At 46.8% G+C, this 13,689-nt stretch overlaps 1 protein-coding gene across 1 annotated transcript in view; it reads left to right on the top strand.

The window, feature by feature from the left end:
* The window catches only part of PINX1 (PIN2 (TERF1) interacting telomerase inhibitor 1), a 61,443-nt gene extending 57,439 nt beyond the window's left edge, over window positions 1-4,004 (top strand). Inside the window, exon 7 of the mRNA XM_043486965.1 lies at window positions 3,315-4,004. Coding sequence (XP_043342900.1) covers window positions 3,315-3,785 — 471 coding nt within the window. The 3' untranslated portion in view covers window positions 3,786-4,004. The remainder of the gene's footprint in view (window positions 1-3,314) is intronic.
* Window positions 4,005-13,689: the final 9,685 nt, after the last annotated feature.

Raw genomic sequence — 13,689 nt, 5'->3', positions numbered from 1 at the left:
GAAGTAAGTTTAAAATAGATTCATATTCCAGTTAATAGTCAACCCCAGTTTCTTGCTTTTATTGATTTTAGCTTCTAATATATAGTGTTAATTCTTTTAAATGTATTCTTACAAATTATTCAGTGCAAATAGTATTTGGCCCCTTCTGCTTTCCTAAGTGGATTACTAGATCTGCTCTCTGGCAGATGGTTGGTATAAAGTATTTTTATACAGGTGGTTAATATAAAATATTTTCTGTGCAAGGACTTGTGAGTGCATCGCTAGCACTTCTGCATCTTGATTTGGCAGTTGGGGTGCTCGTCCTCTCTGAGCCGAGCTCATCCTGCTACTTGCTTCTCCGGCCTCACTCTCCCTCCTCTGCTCTCGGTGGCCCAGAGGAATGGCTGCCCCGAACATCATTTCAGAGTTCAGTAACCTTTAGACTTTCAAGTTGAATCTAATCTACTTATTTCACTTGCTTAGTAACTGAGACCCAGAGAAGTTATGGGATTTATCTAAGGCTCTCCATTAGTTAATAGCAGAAATTGGAATTTTAAAAGAAGAGGTTTCCTAAATCCCTGAGGTTAATCAAATATTTGGTAAAATCATTAGTTAGCCATACCTCCCTTGCTAGTATTTTGTATGAACCAGGAAGTTTTCCAGTTAAACTTATTTTACTCATTTTTAGAACACTGCTAGCAAATTGGGAGTCTCAAAGTTTATGAAGTAGTGTGAGTCACATCTGGTATTACAGAATTTATTTTTTTGAGGTTGCATTATGTGTTTAGTGGAAACCTGGGAAGAAGCAAGTGGATTCTATCTCAGTACTAAAAAGTATCTAGCGCGTTTCTCAGTACTTATTTACTTTGAAGAAGCAACTAGATATGAAAAGTATTAGTTTTCTTGAAGAAGTGTGCATTTTTCACATTTGTGGCTGAGAATATAGAAACAAGAATTGTAATCACTGCAGTAAAATGGGGTGTTGGATCTGTAAAAGCATGAAATATGAGACCAGGGCCTTCCTTGCTCCTACAGCATTCAGATTTGCAACCTGTCCCTCCTTCGTGTCCATGGTGTTTAAATCAGATACACTCTTGGAGTGTGGGAGGCTGCCCCTGGCATTCCCCAGCTCTCCCCGAAAGTCATTGTCTTGCCCACACTCTCCTCGGGATCAACAGCATTTGGGTGCCGGCACCTCTGGCTTGTCTCCATGCCCTGCTGAGCTTGATGTGCAGTGGCCCGTGATTATCAAAATCCTCATCACCAGAGGAGTTGATTATGAGCAGAGTTATTTTCTGGGACTAGAAAGGCCCGCTGAATTCAATAAGTGACTCAAAAATGATCTTGTATTTTCTAGTAACTAAAAGTGTGATTAACACCAGTAATTAGTTCCTGTGATTTAACTGTTAAAAGCAGGAATTCAGAAGGTAATAAATGAGTGAACAAGGTAAGGAGCCATAGGATATGACTTGAATTTGAGCTCCTAAGACACAGAGACGCCCCAGAGGAGTTGGCCCACATAAAACAAACTCCTTTAATACTGTGAAACTAAATAAGCCCTGTTTTATATAAACAGGCCGCCTTCATACAGACTTGCTGTGTGTGGCTGTGTGCCCTTACTTCATGGAAGGCAGGACCTTTCTTGTCCATGAGACTGGGATTGGCTGGGATCAAGAGAGTCTTAAGATTTTTCATCCTGTTCTGCAAAACTTCAGATCTTTTTCAACATTTGAGGAACCAGAAGACAAAGTGACCTTGTTTTTGGCTCCTGTGCAGCTAATTTTAAATTTTCCTCAAAATTACTTCTTGGGCTTCCAGGCAAAATCGAATACTGATAGATAACATTTATTTATTTATTTATTTTGATAGATAACATTTAAAAAGCTCAGTTGGTTTATTCCACCTTGGTTAAAGGTGTTCTACATTTTACCTTTTGAAATTTAAAAAACTGACTACATGATTTTGTGTTTTTAGCCCTGAGTAAAACTAGGTTTGTATTGATCAAATAAGTTTGCTGTTGTTGGTAAGGTATCTTTGGTGACAGCTGTCTGGGGCAATGGCCATTCAAAGCCCCGTTGCCCACTGAAATAATACTGAGTCAGTCAGAGCTTCAGGCTGGAGGCCACTGGGCTGGGTCTGGAGTGTTGCTGTAACAAGAAGATATGTAGTTCAGTTATATGTGTTGGTTGTAATAAAGTTAGCTGCATGAACAGAGTTTTGCCCGCCAAGTTCAGAATAATTTGTGGACTCCAATTGGAAATGGATTTATTTAGAAAACTGTTTTCCAACCTGGAAAGGGTCGGACAACCAATCTCTTCCTCTGTGAATAAGTGAATATGAAGGAAGAACCCAGGTAATTATGAAAACCTAAGTTTAGCTTAATTGCTTAATGGCTTATTTTAAACGACTGTGGGCAAAATTATTCCAGACACTGACTTTACTTAAAACACAGTCCTTATATTCTTCCACTTGAAGGTACTTCCTTTTTTACACACACCTTTTTATCTCCTTACTACCAGCCAGCCACAACCTATATGGTGTGATACTAGCATTTCATTTTTTCCCCAACCTATTAAGTTAGGGTTTTTTTTTCTCTTCTCAAGCTTTACAACTGGGAGTGTATTTATTTAAAATTAAAATGTAAACCGCAGTTAATCCCAGTGGTTACGAGTGAGTAATTCCTCCATTTAGAAGCAGGACGGACACAGCCACAAGTGTCTAGGTCACGGCAGTTGGGGGGCGGGAGGGGACATCTCCCGTCTCCCAGCCCTGGCGCCTCCTCCCCTGAGTGGCTGCCAGAGGGCCACGCTTTGCCTTTGGAGGGAAAAGAAGGTGCCCTGGACACACTAGGGTCCAGGTTGGCATGTGGCTTCTGGGGTTTACATATACACAGTTTCTAAGCTTGTGGGTCAGGGCACAAAAGCCTGTGTATCCACAGCGAGCCGAAGGAGGTGTCTTGATGAAACCACAAAGCTCCGGGCTTTCAGGGTCTTTGTTTCTGAGCCTCTAGGACTTTTGTTGCCATTTATCGTGTTGTTGCCAAGGAGCTGTTCACTCAGAATTCCGTCCAGGTGACTTGCCGTCTACCTTGTGAAGTTAGCGTCTTCCTGTCCGGCCTCCGGCCCTGGGCAGTCCTCAGCCGGTGCACCTGGCCGCCTTGTTCCGTGTCGTGCAGCTCGGCTCTGGCCAGCAAGGAGGAGGAGACGAGGGGAGACCTGGTCCCCTAGCCTGGTCTCTGGGCTGCCAAGTGTGTGGGGCTCCGGGCGGAGGCCTCCTGGATGTGGTGAGGCGTAATTAGCTGGTAAATAACTGTTTTTCACTCTTCCCCACCCCAGGACCTCCCCAGCCCGTCTGCCACGGAGGAGACGGACACCTCCCGCACGACCACCAGCGCCTTCACCATCGGCGAGTACTTTGCCAGGCGCATGGCGGAGCGGAAGAGCAAGGCGCAAGGCGGGGCTGCAGGGCCCGAGGCTTCAGAGACCCCAGTGGAAAGGAAAGGGGGGAAGAAGAGAAAGAAAGAGGCAAAAGATAAAAATGCAGACAACGACATCCAACCTAAGGCCAAGAAGAAGAGAAACCAAGTGGAATGTGAGCTGGGAGACCCTCGCTGGGACGAGAATCCTGGGGCTTCAGCTGGGGCTGGAGAGGGTCGCGTGGGGCCACTCGACGAGCAGGACTTCCCACCAAAGCCCAAGAAAAGGAGAGAAAAGGAAAAGGGACCAGAGCAAGTTGAAGCAGCAGTGGGTAGTATGCTAGATGAAACACCAGTGAAAAGGAAGAAAAAGAAGAAAGGTTCCAAGTAAGTTCTCTGGGGCAGCGCCTCCCAGCTCCTCTGTGTCGGGGCGCTGCCGGGACAGACTCCCGGCCGGGCGTCAGCCGGGTTCACCCGGGGGGCCACGCCGCCTCCGACATGCCTGGCCCCTGCCGCGTCTCGCCCGCACCACGTTTTCCCAAATCCTGTTCCCAGAACGTTTCAATGTTCCAAGTCATGGCTGTCACAGACAAATAAATTTCTCACTAGACTCTGAGTCCTTTGGCACATTTATTCACCTTCGTGTGAGCACAGCGTTATATGCACACACGTGTGTGTGTCTCTCACTGTCTGTATTTGCTCTTGGTTTCCTTCAGTAACAATGAACTGTGCTTGCTTCTGAAGGACTTAGTCTAATTAAAGGATTAAAAGGCATCCAGAGAGTTCTTTCTGTTCTATAGCCAACCCACGTGTCTCTGCCAAGTTGGTTTTATATGATTACATTCCCAAATCAGAGCGTTGCTTTGGTCTGGTTTGGTGGTGATGGGGAAACTGCGCTAATGCTCGCTCCCCCACTGAGCAGTGACAGCCGTGCATTTTGAGGTCTTCTTCCCCAAGACTGCAGATTGAAGCAGTAAGGTGACAGTGAAGACAGTTTAACTTCCCGGCTCTCACAGGAGGCCTCTCGCGGTTCCTCAGCGGGAGTCGGAGGTCAGATACGTATCCAGTTGGGGTCCCTGAGGACAGATCCCCTAGAGAGAGCTCCTCTTCACCTCTGACCATCAGGAGATCCTCAGGAGGCTAAACAAAACAAAACAATGAGACTGTTAAGTTTATGAAGTTAATTTCATCACGTTTGAGACTCCCGTAATAGTAATAAAATAAATGAATATTACATAAAGTGTAAAAGATACCTTCAGCCTTGCTCACACCAACTGGTGTCACCTCCTGTGTTTATACCCGCCCCGACACACCCTGTCTGCCTGTGTGATGGTTCAACTCTCCACACTCGGGTTTCCCCAGAAAACTGCAGACACCATGACACCTCTTTGGGACACAGAATGAAAAAGAAAAGTGCAGCGGGTTTTGAGGTCCAGTGCTGTGGTTTCCTCTCTTCCGCTCTCTTTGTTCTCTTGACCTCTGCCTTCTCTTCTGCATCCTTTCCCCCTTGCACTCCCTCCTCCCTGCTCCCCTCTTATTTTCCATTCCCGGTTTTCCTCTTAGCCCTTGCTGGCTGCCTGCTCCCCATCCTGCAGACCTGTCTGGAGCCGGCGGGGCTGTGGCACGCGGGCGGGCAATGTGCTGCCTTCCACCTGATTTGTAGATATGCTCCTGGATAAGAGGAATGAAAACTCAAACCACCACCTGATGAACTCATGCCCTTGATTTAAACCCTTGGGGTCACACATTATATATGAAGAAGCATGGCCCTGAGATTCTTAAAACGGAGAAAGTGTATGAAGTATGTTTGATTTTAGTCTCCTAATACTCTGAATGATGCTGACTGCTTAAAAGTATACACACACACACCACAGGGAAAATTCTTATGAGGTCTAGTTTCTGAGTTTATCGTGGCCCTCAGCGTTTAGAATTCCAAGCAAGGTCCGGTATAATAAAGCACCAAAGATTTTTAAAGTCACTTTTCTTCCCAGAAGGCACATGCCCAAGTTATCTCTGCTTGTCCTGTCTTGTTATGGAACTAGAATTTCAGAAGGGAGTGGCCATGTAGAAAACCTAAAGATAATTATCTTTATATGTATATAGACTGGGGTGGGTTTGTCTCTTTTTTGCCTTTTGTTTACTTTAACTTCCTTTACCAATAAAAATGAAGAGTCAGGAGAATATGCTGAACTGTGTGCAGGAGGAGGAAGTGAATGGGCATTTAGGGAGCAGCTAAATGCACACCAGTCACCTGGGGTTCATGGGGTGGTGGGAAGACCAGAGGAGGGAGGGGCTGCGGGGCGCTCTCAGAGCTGGAAGCCCAGGGCAGTGACATGGCGAGACTAGGTAAGTGTGGCTCTCACGGAGAGCACCTGTAGACCGTGATGATTGTTTTAGTGGGCCACAGAAGGAACCAGATGACTTTAATAATCGAGAGGGTAGCCTGAGAAAAAGGCACACACGCAGCAAAGAGCAGACAGTGTGACCATTTGCTTTGACACAGAATCTTTTATTTTTCTCTAGAAATGCTCAGCTTCCATTTTTCCGAAGTATCTCTTTCTCAGGCCACTTCGTTTTCCGGATCTAAGGTGGAATTTAGAACAATGAAGTGCATGTGGACACCTGAATTTCATAGGCGTGATATTTTAAAAGCAGTTAATATATGAGCCATGTTTTTTGCATTAGGTTATCTCACTAGGTGAAAATATGTTAATACTGTAGCTGTTAATGCTTTCTTTGGCATCCTTCAATTTTAAGAGGGGAATGTAGGTGCCTAGGAAAATCTTTCTGCCATTAAGAGGTTCTTAAATGTTGTCGGTAATGCCCTTCTTTGCTTTACTGTTAATTGTAATAGAAAATAATATTACTACATGTGGTCTTATGTGCCCAGCCTTGTTCCAAGCACTTTAAATAAATCAACTCATTTAGTCTTCAAACAACCCAGTAAGATAACTATTATTGTTATCTATTGTTAACTATTGTTATCTATTGTTATCTATTATTATTGTTAACTATTATTGTTATCCCCTTTTATGGGTAAACTGTATTTTATAAAAGGACCTCTTTCAATTTTTATCACTAGGTTGATGCTGCTCCCAGGGAACCAGCGATGCTCCAGTCCCTTCTCTTCCCTGGCCACACACCCAAGATTTTTTATTTAGTCCTCACCCTTGTGACGTCACCTGTCCTAGCAAAAAAATTCTCTTTTTTTCCTTCTTTTTTTTTGTGGCCATGGCCATGCGACATGCGGGATCTTAGCAAAATTTTCTATGGCTGATGCTCTTCACATGCCCTAGTTACTTTTAAATGAGAATATATTTGAAAGCAGCTGGCAAACTGCAAAGATTTTTACAGTTAACTTGAGTTAGTATTGTTCATACAAACCGGAAAATACTTTTGGGTTCATGGCATGTTAGAAATTCTCAATAGGTTTTTCTTTTCCATCGTGGTCAAGAGGTTGGTGGGATATTGTGTGAGTAACTCAGCTTCCTAAGACCTGTTTGCCAGTCTATGAAACAAAGATGGAATTCCTTCCAGTTTGTAGAAAATACTCATGCTCCTGAAAGGTGAAACCAAAACGAGCAGTTGTTTCATACCACGGTGCGTATCTCTTCTCTACTCACCTGCTGGCTGACCCTGGCAGGACAAGCCGGGACCTGCGTTTTTTAGGAACAACATCAGAGAAACGTGTCAGCACCGTCTGCCGCAGCGATCTCAGCCTCTGGTCCGGCCAGCAGCGCCTGCCTTGGATTTGAGCAAGAAATTCCCCGCCGTCACCCTGTCTGTCTCGCAGGTTCTGCAGCCACTGCAGTTTGGAGCCTGTTGCACTGGCTTGTGGAGCTGGCCAGGTCAGATTGGATGCTCTGATACCAGGTTTTATAGCGCTCAGTTATTACTGAGCAAATTAGTATCGTGTCCTCATAAAGAGGATGACTAGACTCCTTGAGGAAAATATGCTCTTCACTTAGGAAATCCTGAATACACTCAGAAGCCACGCTCAAAGCCTTGATGGGGTCAGCGCAGGGGATGCAAACAGAGGCAGTGCGTAGGAAAGGGTAGGGAGGAATGGGCGTTTGGGTTGCCAGCGAGGGGTGATGGCAGGGTGCCTTCCTCCCACCTGAGCTGAACTTTTGCAGAAGCGTTTGCTGTTTAATCGCTAAATTGTGTCCGACTCTTTGCAACCTCATGGACTGGAGCCCTCCAGGCTCCTCCGTCCATGGGATTCTCCAGGCCAGTATACTGGAGTGGGTTGCCATTTCCTTCTCCAGAAGATCTTCCAGACCCAGGGATCAAACCCACGTGTCCTACATTGCAGGGAGATTCTTTACCGCCACATAAGTAGTCAACTTTTAAGGAAAACTACAGCACAGTGAATTATTTGACCAAAGGAAGAATTTTGTAACCAGTTTCATCTTAAATTTTCTGTTGGTATGTCCCATGTCGCATTTCCTCAGAGAAAAGTACATGGTTGCTGAAAGACATTTATTAGTTCTGAAAATGTCTACTGAGCCCCAACCTCAGGCTGCGCCCAGGCCAGTTCAGGACAGAGAAACAAATTTAGTACAGGGTCCACCCACCCTCAAGACCTACCAACTTGTGTCATTGGGAATGCGTTGCCGTGCCCTGGGACATACTCTGTGGGCCATACCTGAGACCTGGCTACGTTTACACAGGCTTGATGGTGCTGCACCTTCCTCAGCTGTCATGTGGGCGTTATCAGGTTGGGTGGTGAGCTTCGGGAAGTTCTTTGCTGACTCATTTGACCTGAACCTGAAGAGTGACTTTCTCCTACAATCTCCTTTATTAACAACATTTTTAACTCTGTGATAAATAGGCAGAATTATATGCACATTCCTCCATATGCGTGTGTGCTCAATAGTATCTCTTTGTGACCCCATGGACCGTAGCCCACCAGGCTCCTATGTCTGTGGGATTTCCCAGGCATGAATACTGGAGTGGGCTGCCATTTCCTCCTCCAGGGGATCTTCCCAACCCACGGATCAAACCTGTGTCTCCTGCATTGGCAGGTGGATTCTTTCCCACTATGCCACCTGAGAAGCCACATCCCTCCATATAGAGTAATCTAGAAACGTGTTTTGTGTAAGTGGGGAGTGTGAGAAAGACCCCAGCTTCTATCTCCACCTCCCCTTCCCCTTGTCCCTCCTGTCACCAGCGCATCAGCTGAGGGAACCAGGTGTGGAAGAATTAGAGGGGCTGGCCTTCAGGTAGCCTCCCTTCACCTAACAGCCGGGACACCCTTTGAACCCAGATGGAACAAAAGCCTATTAACAGGACTTCCCTGGCGGCGCAGTGGATAAGAATCCCCCTGCTGACACAGGGAACATGGATTCGAGCCCTGATTCGGGAAGATTCCACGAGCCACAGGCCACAGGGCAACTAAAGGCGTGTGCCACAACTGCTGAGCCTGCTCTCTGTAGCCAGTCCTCTGCGGCACGAGACGCTGCCGCAGCGAGAGGTCGGCATCACAGCAGAGAGCAGCCAGCCCTGCTCAAGGAAGCTAGAGAAAGCCTACACGCAGCGACGAAAACCCAGCACAGTCAGAAGTAAACAAACAAACAAAAGAACAAACATTTGTTAAGAAAATAGAAAACAGCTGAAGGCAGATCCCAACTCCATCCAGCCTTCAGAACCTGGGGAAATGAAGGTGTGAGAACTCAGGGGCGATGCCCAGCACCTTGGCTGGCAGAAGAGTCCCCTTCTCCCTCATCCTCGTGGCTTCCCCTGGTGAGGGGCTGCATGGGACCCCACGGACTGTAGCCCACCAGGCTCCTCTGTCCATGGGGTTTCCCAGGCAAGAATACTGGAGTGGGTTGCCATTTCTTTCTCCAGGGGATCTTCCCAACTCAGAGATAGAGCCCATGTCTCTTGCATTGGCAGGCGGATGCTTTACACAAGTGCCACCTGGGAAGCCCTGTGTTACAACTTTGGGATGTATCATTTTCCCCATTAACTCTGGAGGCAGAGTTAATCTTTGTATTCCTGGAGCTCCCAGGACAGTGCCTGGCGCACCGCAGATTCAGGACGACCCTTAAATGAAGAAGCAGATGAAAAGACCACAGCAGGGACTGCGCCCTGAAGGCCTGAAGTGTATCCCGAGATGAAGATGCTCAATCAGGGCTGCACCGCCATAGCTACAGCCCCAACTTGGGAGTTCCTTCCGATTCTCAACACGAGAACCCCTATGTCTGAGACCTCCACACCCAGCCTGGGGGCTTGATCATGAACTTCTCCCCACTTTACCCCCACGCCTTCCTTGTCACCTCGCCACTGGGAGCTCAAATGGCCCTTCTCAGGGCCCCATTCTCAAGGTTTCCTTCCTCCAGTGGTGGTTGTGGGATTAAATGAAAAAAGGACCTAGTGAAACACCTGGAGAAGACTCTCAATGCAGTCTGTCTCTTCCTCCGAGCACAAGAGGAGAATGAGAGTAAGAGCTGCCTACAGGACACCCCGCGAACAGACAAGCCTGGCGGGTTACAGTCCACGGGGTCGCAAGAGTTGGATACAACTCAGCAACTAAATCAGGCTTCCCTGGTGGCTCAGCTGGTAAAAAAAAATCCGCCTGCAATGTGAGAGACCTGAGTTCGATCCCTGGGTTGGGAAGATCCTCTGGAGAAGGGAAAGGCTACCCACTCCAGTATCCTGGCCTGGAGAATTCCCGCAGAGGATTGAGTGACTTATCACTTTCACTTCACTTTAGCAACTAACTCATCACACGAAGTGGGGACCCCAGTCATGGGAAGGCACTGGTGGCCCCTCAGAAGAGGACGTACTGGCAGCAGGGCCAGCTCCCTGTCACCGGGGGCTCCCGAACCCCTTCGTGGGGGACCGGCTCTGGGTGCAGCAGAGGAAGGTGTGGCCAGGTCATCCTGAAAACAGAAGAGTCCCAGGAGGGCTTAGCACTCCCACTGGGAGGCGAGCTGTGGGCTGGGCCCTGAGGCAGGCCGGGTGTGGTCACATTGACTCAGATTTCTCAGGTGGCAGACTCCGGATCCTGCCCTCCCTGGGTCTCCTTGGTGGGCTGAGTCGAGCAAGTTGTTGCAATTCAGCCTGGAGGGATTACAACATCCTGCCATGATGGGGCGAGGTGCTGCCAACCCGAGATGAACGCACAGTGCGAGCCGGTGCCGGCAGAGGCGCGACAAGTGTCCTTGGGCTTCCAAACCAGAGGACCCTTCCAAACTGCCGTCTCCGAGAACAGCGATTCTGCTCTCCTCAACGCCGCGAGAGCCACCCCACGACATCTTGAAGATGAAGAAAGAGGTTCAGAGTTTCTAAGTACCTTGACCAAGGTCGTCAGTTCACAAAGTGCCCGTTGGAATGGTGTCTCCCCAAGCCCAACCCTTTTTTGATCCTGGAAAGGTTATGGGTATTACATTTGATTTTTGTTTTGAATAGTTGAATTAATTTTGCTCAAGATGTAACTTAGTCCATTTGGGCATGGAAGCCTGAGTACTACATTTGATTTTTTGTTTTGAATAGTTGAATTAATTTTGCTTAAGGTATAACTTAGTCCATTTGGGCATGGAAGCCTGGGTTGGGAAGATCCCTCGAAAAAGGAAATGGCAACCCACTCTCGTATTCTTGCCTGGGAAATCCCATGGACAGAGGAGCCTGGCAGGCTACAGTCCATGGGGTTGCAAAGAATCAGACATGGCTGAGTGACTAACACTTTACAGCTTTTGTAGTTGAATCACCATTCTTGAATATACTGTTTCTTTTTTTTTTTTTTCTTGTCTTTTTTCTCTTTGCTTTTCAGTTTGGGGCATTTTTATTGACATGTCCTCAAGCTCACTGCGGAGAAGGCAATGGCACCCCACTCCAGTACTCTTGCCTGGAAAATCCCAGGGACGGAGCAGCCTGGTAGGCTGCAGTCCATGGGGTCACTAAGAGTCGGACACGACTGAGCGACTTCACTTTCACTTTTCACTTTCATGCATTGGAGAAGGAAATGGCAAACCACTCCAGTGTTCTTGCCTGGAGAATCCCAGGGACGGGGGAGCCTGGTGGGCTGACGTCTATGGGGTTGCACAGAGTCGGACACGACTGAAGCGACTTAGCAGCAGCAGCAGCAGCAAGCTCACTGACTCTTTGCTCAGCTGTGTGCAGTCTACTAATGAACCCATAAGGCATTCTTCACTTCTGTGACGGTGTTTTTGATTTTGAGCATCTCTTTTTTACTCTTTCCTGGAATTCCCATCTCCCTGCTTACATTACCCATCTGTTCTTGCATGTTGTCTAGTTTTCCCACTAGACCTTTAGCAATTTAATCATAGAGATTTTTCTCTGTTTTTTGGTCACACCACAAGGCTTGTGGGGTCTTAGTTCCCAGATCAGGGACTGAACCCATGCCCTTTCAGTGGAAGTGAGGAGTCCTAACTACTGGACCGCCAGGGAATTACTGATCACAGTTAAAATTCCCAGTCTGATAACCACAACATCCATGTCATATCTGAATTTACTCTGATACTTGCTCCTTCTTTTCAAACTGTGTGGTTTGCCCTTTGGTATAATTTGTAAATTTTTTGTTGAAAGCCAGACATGATGTACTGGGTAAAAAGGAACCTGGTGCTGCTTCCTGAGGAGGTTTATCCTCATGGTTTGTCCTCTGGTAAGTTGCCCTTCTTCTGTATCCATCTGTATCTCTCCAGTCTTGGGAGCATCAGCTTGTCCTGTGTTTAGACCAAACCTCAGTTTTTGTCTTTTGAATGGCAAAGGGTGGGGGTGTTGTGGGGAAGCAAACAGACCAGTTCTTCCCTACTGTATGTTTCTTCCCTATGACTCTCCTTCACTAACTCAAACAAAACACTTCATTTCTGGTCACCAAATGTGTGGTTTTTCACTGACCAATTTTCTGCAATACCACCTGTGTGTTCTACAATTTAACTCAGTTCTGAAGCCGTCTACCCGGAGATAGCATTAAGGATTCGGTCTCAAAAGACTGCCCCACCCGGGGCCCCCTGCCCCACTTCAGACCCCAGCTGCAAGCCCAGGTTGTCACCTGCTTCTGACCAACAAATTACAGATCAGAGGTTCCAATACCCCCCTCCTTGGGTGTAATCAAATTGCAAGAACTCAGGGAAACTCTTCCTTACACTTAACAGTTTATTAAAGCATGTGATAAAGGATACACATGAGTAGTCAGATGAAGAGATACACAGGTCAGAGGTCGGGGAGGGTCCCCAGCACAGGAGCTTCTGTCCCCTGAAGCTGGGGGCCCATCGCCCTCCTGATGTGGATGCGTTCACCATCTTGAAGGCTCTCTGAATACTGTACTTCAGAATTTCTATGGAGTTTTTTTCATGCATGATTAACTCTATTTTCAGCCCCTTTCCCTTCTCAGGAGGATGGAGGGTGGGGCTGAAAATTCCAAGCTTCTAATTATGCTTTGGTCTTTCTGGTGACCAGCCCTTGTCCAGATGCCCACCCAGAGTCACCTCAGTAGAACAAAAGATGCCCCTAGTGCTCTTATCACTTAGGAATTTACAAGGGCTTCAGGAACTCTGTGCCAGGAACCAGAGGCAGAGACCAATGTATATTTTCTATTATCTCACATCCTGTGACCTAATTCTCTGATGGATCTAAGAAGATTGTTGATTTTTGGTTTGTTCATCTTTTTTTTCTTGTTGTTAGAATGTGACTTGGCTGGTTTAAAACTCAACATTCAAAAAACTAAGATCACGGCATCTGGTCCCATCACTTCATGGCAAATAGAAGGGGAAAAAGTGGAAACAGTGACTGATTTTATACTCTTGGGCTCCAAAATCACTGCAGACGGTGACTGTAGCTATGAAATTAAAAGATGTTTGCTCCTTGGAAGAAAAGCTATGACAAATCTAGACAGCGTATTAAAAAGCAGAGACATCACTTTGCCAATAAAGATCCATATAGTCAAAGCTATGGTTTTTCCAGTAGTCACATACAGATATAAGACTTGGACCATAAAGAAAGCTGAGTGCCAAAGAATTGAGGCTTTTGAACTGTAGTGTTGGAGAAGACTCTTGAGAGTCCCTTGGACTGCAAGGAGATCAAACCAGTCAATTCTAAAGGAAATCAGCCCTGAATACTCATTGGAAGGACTTTGGCCACCTGATACAGAGAGCTAACTCACTGAAAAAGACCCTGATGCTGGGAAAGATTGAAGGCAAAAGGAGAAGAGGGCAGCGGATGATCAGATGGTTGGATGGCATTACTGACTCTGTGGACATGAATTTGAGCAAACTCCGGGAGACACTGAAGGACAGGTAAGCCTGGCGTGCTGCAGTCCATGGGGTTGC

This window comes from Cervus canadensis, chromosome 14 (assembly GCF_019320065.1).
Source record: "Cervus canadensis isolate Bull #8, Minnesota chromosome 14, ASM1932006v1, whole genome shotgun sequence".
Taxonomy (NCBI): Eukaryota; Metazoa; Chordata; class Mammalia; order Artiodactyla; family Cervidae; genus Cervus; species Cervus canadensis.
This window is presented reverse-complemented; position numbering and strand designations above follow the sequence as displayed.